The sequence below is a fragment of the Poecilia latipinna genome, unplaced genomic scaffold (assembly GCF_001443285.1).
Source record: "Poecilia latipinna isolate Pla-1442-1.1 unplaced genomic scaffold, P_latipinna-1.0 Scaffold1027, whole genome shotgun sequence".
Taxonomy (NCBI): Eukaryota; Metazoa; Chordata; class Actinopteri; order Cyprinodontiformes; family Poeciliidae; genus Poecilia; species Poecilia latipinna.
This window is the reverse complement of record NW_015113643.1, coordinates 186,255-191,848: the sequence shown is the minus strand read 5'-3', so window position 1 is coordinate 191,848 and position 5,594 is coordinate 186,255. Positions and strand designations below refer to the sequence as shown.

Genomic DNA, 5,594 nt, shown 5'->3' with positions numbered 1-5,594 from the left:
GAGGTCCGAAGAAAGAGGGACCTCCAATCAACCAGGGAGGTCCGAAGAAAGAGGGACCTCCAATCAACCAGGGAGGTCCAAAGAAAGACAGACCTCCAATCAACCAGGGAGGTCTGAAGAAAGACAGACCTTGAATCAACAAGGGGTCTTCATGCATAGCCTGGCTCAGCCTTTGCGCCAACCCACACTCAGGTTGCAAACAGAGGAGTCCACGCAAAGCCAAACCTCCACACAAACATGGAGGTCTGAGGAAAGACAGACATCCATGCGACCAACCTCCACTGGCTCCATGGAGGGTCTTCATGTTGGTGTTGGCAGGAAGGCCAAGCTAAGCCCGGCTCGGCCTTTACACCGACCCACACCCAGGTGGCACTAACCTAGGTCATTATTCAAGCCCAGGTTTTGCTAACACTTTGCATTATGACAATTTGAGGCTTTGCACAAATTTGGCAAAGCCTCAAACTGTTTAACAAATATTCATCATCATTTTAACTGTTTAACAAGTTCCTTATTCATCCATCATCTAGCGTACCTATGTATGTTAGATGATGGATGGATATTTGTTAAACAGTTGACAATAGAATACGAAACAGAGAATTGTGACAATCCATTTGGCTCTACTACTGTGCAGAAACAACCAATCAAAACCAAAAGTTTGCCCTTTGGTTCTGATTGGTTTCTAATGCGTTGAATGTGTTTCAGCACATTCAACGCATTAGACTACTAGTGTACTGCAGCTATGCAATTGGCAGAAAAACAACCTAACATTATATCATCATTATTTATAGGATGATTTAGAAAACAAAATTCAATACAGGCTTGTCAAAACTATTTCGACCCATATTAGAACTTTGCATTGATTTCCCTTCATTTTAGCAGCTGCGATTTTGCCTAACCCAGACATTTTCCCTAACCCAAACCAATAGTAGTCTATTCCTAACATTAACTAAACCTTATTTCACATCTTACCTCTAAACATTACCCCTGACCCAAAACAATGAATCCATCATATTAGGACAAGTCTTTGGTCCTAATATGGTGGCCCTAACATGACACTGAACCTATAATGGTGCGTTCACACCAGACACATTTTGACCGTCAGGCGCATCTGGTTTACATTCAAACTCTATGTGGAGGCGTGTCGAGGGCCGTTGCGGCTCGTTTCGAGCATCTAGCGCCGGCGGTATTTGAACAGTTTGGAGCGCTTGATGCGTCCAGCGCATCCAATACTTCACATAGACTTTGAATATAAAGCAGACTTGCCTGACGCTCAAAACGTGTTTGGTGTGAATGCACCATTAGAATGTTTAGTTCCTATGGTAACAATGACATAATCAGTGATGACATCACTCTTTGATGCATCAAAGGAATCTCTCTCTTGAGTGTAGCACACAGCCTGTTTGTTCAGACCTATTCCTTATAAGTTAACTTGTAGGTTCCTGTAACTTTTAAGTTATGAATCTTCTACAGGAGGATTAAAATTATTTGAAGGCACAGAATCAGCCCAGTAGATTCACGTTCTCAGGTGAGAGACTCACCTGGTGTAAAGTTAATTTTTCGGTACTGGAATTGCACTGAGGATAAATTACTTTAATCAAAGCATGTCATGAATATATGTGCATATATTCCATCTTAAGTACATAGCATAATAGTTTTTTTGTTGCTTTTTCCACCACTAGATGATCTACCATAAACAGCACTATTCAGAGATGCAATGAGTTTATAGCAGCGGCCCTGATGCCAACATGTCCAGAAAACATATTAAAGATTGTAGGATGTGTTACACACATCAGGGATGTCGGTGTAACAGATGCTGATTTTCCTGTAAAAAGTCTAGAACAGGTAGGAGGGATGAGGCAGAAACAAATCTGTACTTCACTAGTCTATTTAGCAATGAAAACAGATCCTCCTCTCAGATATGTCTCGTTTTCCTCTTCAGCAGAGATTTATGTGGACAGAAACCAGAGCCTGTTTTGCCCTTTACGTCTCACTCATATTCAACATAATGCATTCTGGGTAAAACTATGATAGAACATTTGAATTGCTCGTTCTGAGCTTGGGTTTTACATGATAAGATATGTGAGCAAAAATTACAACCAAGAGGAACGTTTTTCTCCCCTAAAATAGTCTGGAATCAAACCAATATTCAGACACAACATGAAAGTGAAATAAGAAAGAAGCAGAAATCTCCAACTTTTGACAAATATACAATTACATTTGAACCACAACATATTCAGTGGATGAAACAGTGATTGCAACAGATGCATTTAAGCTTATGTTACAATCTGACTGCCTATCTTATTTTAAGCAGACAATAGAGTTGCTGATTGGGAATGTTGATGGTTTGTCTGACTTAGTAAAATGAACCCCCTCCTGTTTCAATTACAGCAAGCAGAAATATCCTATTTTGAAAATTTGTTTTTGTCAATTTGAAAGATGCAAGAAAAGGAAGAGGTAACATTGTGGTATACACATATATATAAATCCCCTTCTCACGCTCCGCAGGTGGTCTCTTTCATCCTCTGAGCTCGGGTCCTCTACCAGAGGCCTGGGAGCTTGAGGGCTCTGTGCAGTATCTTGGGTGTGCCTAAAACTGGACTGAGATGTCTGATGTTGTTCCTGGGATCTGTTTTAGCCACTGCTCCAGTTTGGGGGTGACTGCCCCGAGGGCCCTGATGACCACAGGCACCACTGTGGTCTTCACCTTCCAGGCCTTCTCCAGTTCCTCTCTGAGGCCCTGGTATTTCTCCAGTGTCTTGTGCCCCTTTTTCCTGATGTTGTGGGCGAGACATTAGGAAATGGGCGAGAGGCGAAAACTTGGATCTGTTGGAGTGTATATATATATATATATATATATATATATATATTTTTTTTTTTTTTCAAATTGGATATGAATGCTTATGATACTAGTATCCAGACTCTAAATCAACCAGGATTAATTGTTATTTTCAAAAATAGAGACCCGCAAGAGTCACAGGTCCACCAAGACGAAGACTTGTCTTTATATAAATGCAGTGAGTGGACAATTCTGCAGAACAAAAACATCTATTTCTATGCAGCTTCAACAGTAGGAAACCCTGCCACAGTATAGATGCTTTGTCTGAAATTTCAACATTACTCTTAACTGCTTTGGATACCTGTTCAACCTTTGAGGAATGAACTTTGACCTGGTTTTCTGATGAGAGGTGTTTATTCAGAGAGTTGCTTGTACAAGCCCAGAGAAAGTATGCGTTCAAAATTAAAAGATTTTGTGATTTTGTTTACTTAGACAAGATGATTTAATTTAAATTAATAACATTTAATGAACAAACGGCATAAGACCAGGAAAGACAATGCAGGCTGGTCATAGTGAGCATTGGCAAGAGTAGCACCCAAGAGGCCCAAAATTCTCATACACTCTTCAAACATAAGACAGGCAAGAAGAATGACATAAGACGTATCATCCTCTGCACACCTTGTCCACTGTGAAGCTGGTGGTGGCAGCATCACAATCCTTTCAGGAGGGAATAAAAATGTAAATGTTCACTTATCAGATTTTATTGTTAAAAAAATATATTGAAAACCACTAATCATTTTATTTCAACTTTACAAATATTGGATGTTTTGTGTTGAACAATCCTAAAATAACAACAGAAGAGCTTTTTATTAAGGCACAATAACATCTATGTAATCATTTCTCAAATCCAAAATAAGTGAGTCCTTGAAAAGATCACTCTTATGAGCACCTTTCACAATTACAGAATAAAGTAATGAAAACATTATGAACACAATTCCTCAAACAGCTTCAGCATGCGATCACAGCTGGCTAAACGACTCTCCATATATGAGACTGTGGCCTGACTGGTCACTGTCATAACCAGGAAAGCCACATGACAGCGCTGATGTCTGATGCATAGCTGTCTCGCTGTCGCCCGACATCCTCACCCGAAATAATGATGACCTTTGATTCCCAAAAGATGTCAGGAGACAGGAGGAAAAACTGCAAACGCGGCCAATTAATTTGGGGTGAAGAGGAGTGGAACGAGTGAATGCGTCAAGCAGCTCGAGTTAACGTTGAAGGGCTCCAGGAAAGACAAAGCTCAGGATAATTAGGATTCAGAAAGCCCTTTGTCAAAGATAATTAAAGCTGACAGCCACTGTGGAGTGGAGAGGAAGGAGCAGAAAATCCCTTCAAACTACAGGGCTCACTTTTAACACTCACTCTGCATCATCCTTCAGCCTCTGTCTGCCTCACACACACACACAACCTGCAGTAACATCCATCATCGCTGCTTGTTCTCATATTGCACACAAGGCATTATAAGAGGTGACAGATCAAGTACGCAGACAATAAAAGCTGCTGAGGTTTTTACAAGGAAAGCCTGTTGAGCTAACTGCACATTATTAGAGCTGATAGTTTGTGAAGTGTGCCGACGTCTCACCATCGGAACCTTATTCTGGTTAAAATGATGTCGAAATATCCACGTAATCCAAACACAGCAAATGGAAGTCCTTTCTCCGGTTTAACAATCTTACGTTAGCATCACAAAATAAAATCTGTGAAATGATTTGTTTTATTAGTGACTACAAATGTCTGTTTATTTTTTAAAAATCTGGACTCTTCAGAAAGTTCATACAAACAGTAGACTAAATGGCAGTAGCTTGCAACAAATGACTAATTATTACTCAGTGGTGAGCTATATGAATTACATAAACCCTTTAGTAATTTATTGGCATATTTTTTTTTCTTCCTTTTGCTCCAGATAGTTTTTATTTTGCAACTGCTCTGAAATTAAGAGAAAATGTACCTAGTGAGTTTTAAGATATTTAAATGGATGCTAATTTTGTTTGATTACACACATACAATAAATTATTCATGCCCCTCCAAAATTTTACAAATGCTTCAAATGTTAACACGTGTTGATTTATGCTGCTTTTATTATTTTTTAGCTTATGTTCACATCCCTTCTTTTTACTAATCAGCAGCAGAACCTTTATTTGCCATCAGAGCAATAAACCTCTTATTGTGCTCACTAACAAGCATTATGCATATCGTCACTCTTGTGTTTGTTGGTCGTGTTTTTGTAAACCTACAATTTTGCCAGAAAATTGCAACACAAATTCAGAATAGGTGCTAAACGAGATGTGACTTAATTTGACTGAGAACCAAAGAGCAATGAAGAAGCTGCCAGAAAATCTAAACCTAAAAAAACAACGGGACATGGGACAAAATAAAGCAAAACGGAAACATTGTTATAGTGACCTTTACAAACCATGTTGGACTTGCTTTTTCCTTTAAAACTCTCCAAATTCAATTCAATTCAAAAACAGTTTCTGGATCCCAAAGGAAAATTACCAGAAAATAAACCTGAGGGTGAAAGTAAATATGTTGAAACATAAAGCAATTTATTTTCTAAAGCTTTACTTTTCTTTGTTTTTAAAAGTGAGTTTTTTCTACATTGGCTTATGGTTGAAAATAACTCCTCGATTATGTCATGAAAGCAAAGGAAAACTGGTGAAACAGTAACAGAGTCACAGTCAGCGAGGAGAGTAGGTATAGGGGAGTCGAGACGCTTATGTTTTAATGCTTTTACATTCATTCAATTTTTTTCTCA

The 5,594-nt window shown here is 39.0% G+C and overlaps 1 protein-coding gene across 6 annotated transcripts in view; it reads left to right on the top strand.

Annotated features, from left to right (window-relative positions):
- The window catches only part of LOC106958895 (putative golgin subfamily A member 6D), a 5,340-nt gene extending 4,743 nt beyond the window's left edge, over positions 1 to 597 (top strand). For all 6 annotated transcript variants that reach the window (XM_015051067.1, XM_015051062.1, XM_015051066.1 and 3 more), the window contains one exon: positions 4 to 597. In XM_015051067.1, the coding sequence (XP_014906553.1) occupies positions 4 to 376 (373 nt within the window). In that variant the 3' untranslated portion in view covers positions 377 to 597. The remainder of the gene's footprint in view (positions 1 to 3) is intronic.
- The last annotated feature ends 4,997 nt before the right edge of the window (positions 598 to 5,594 follow it).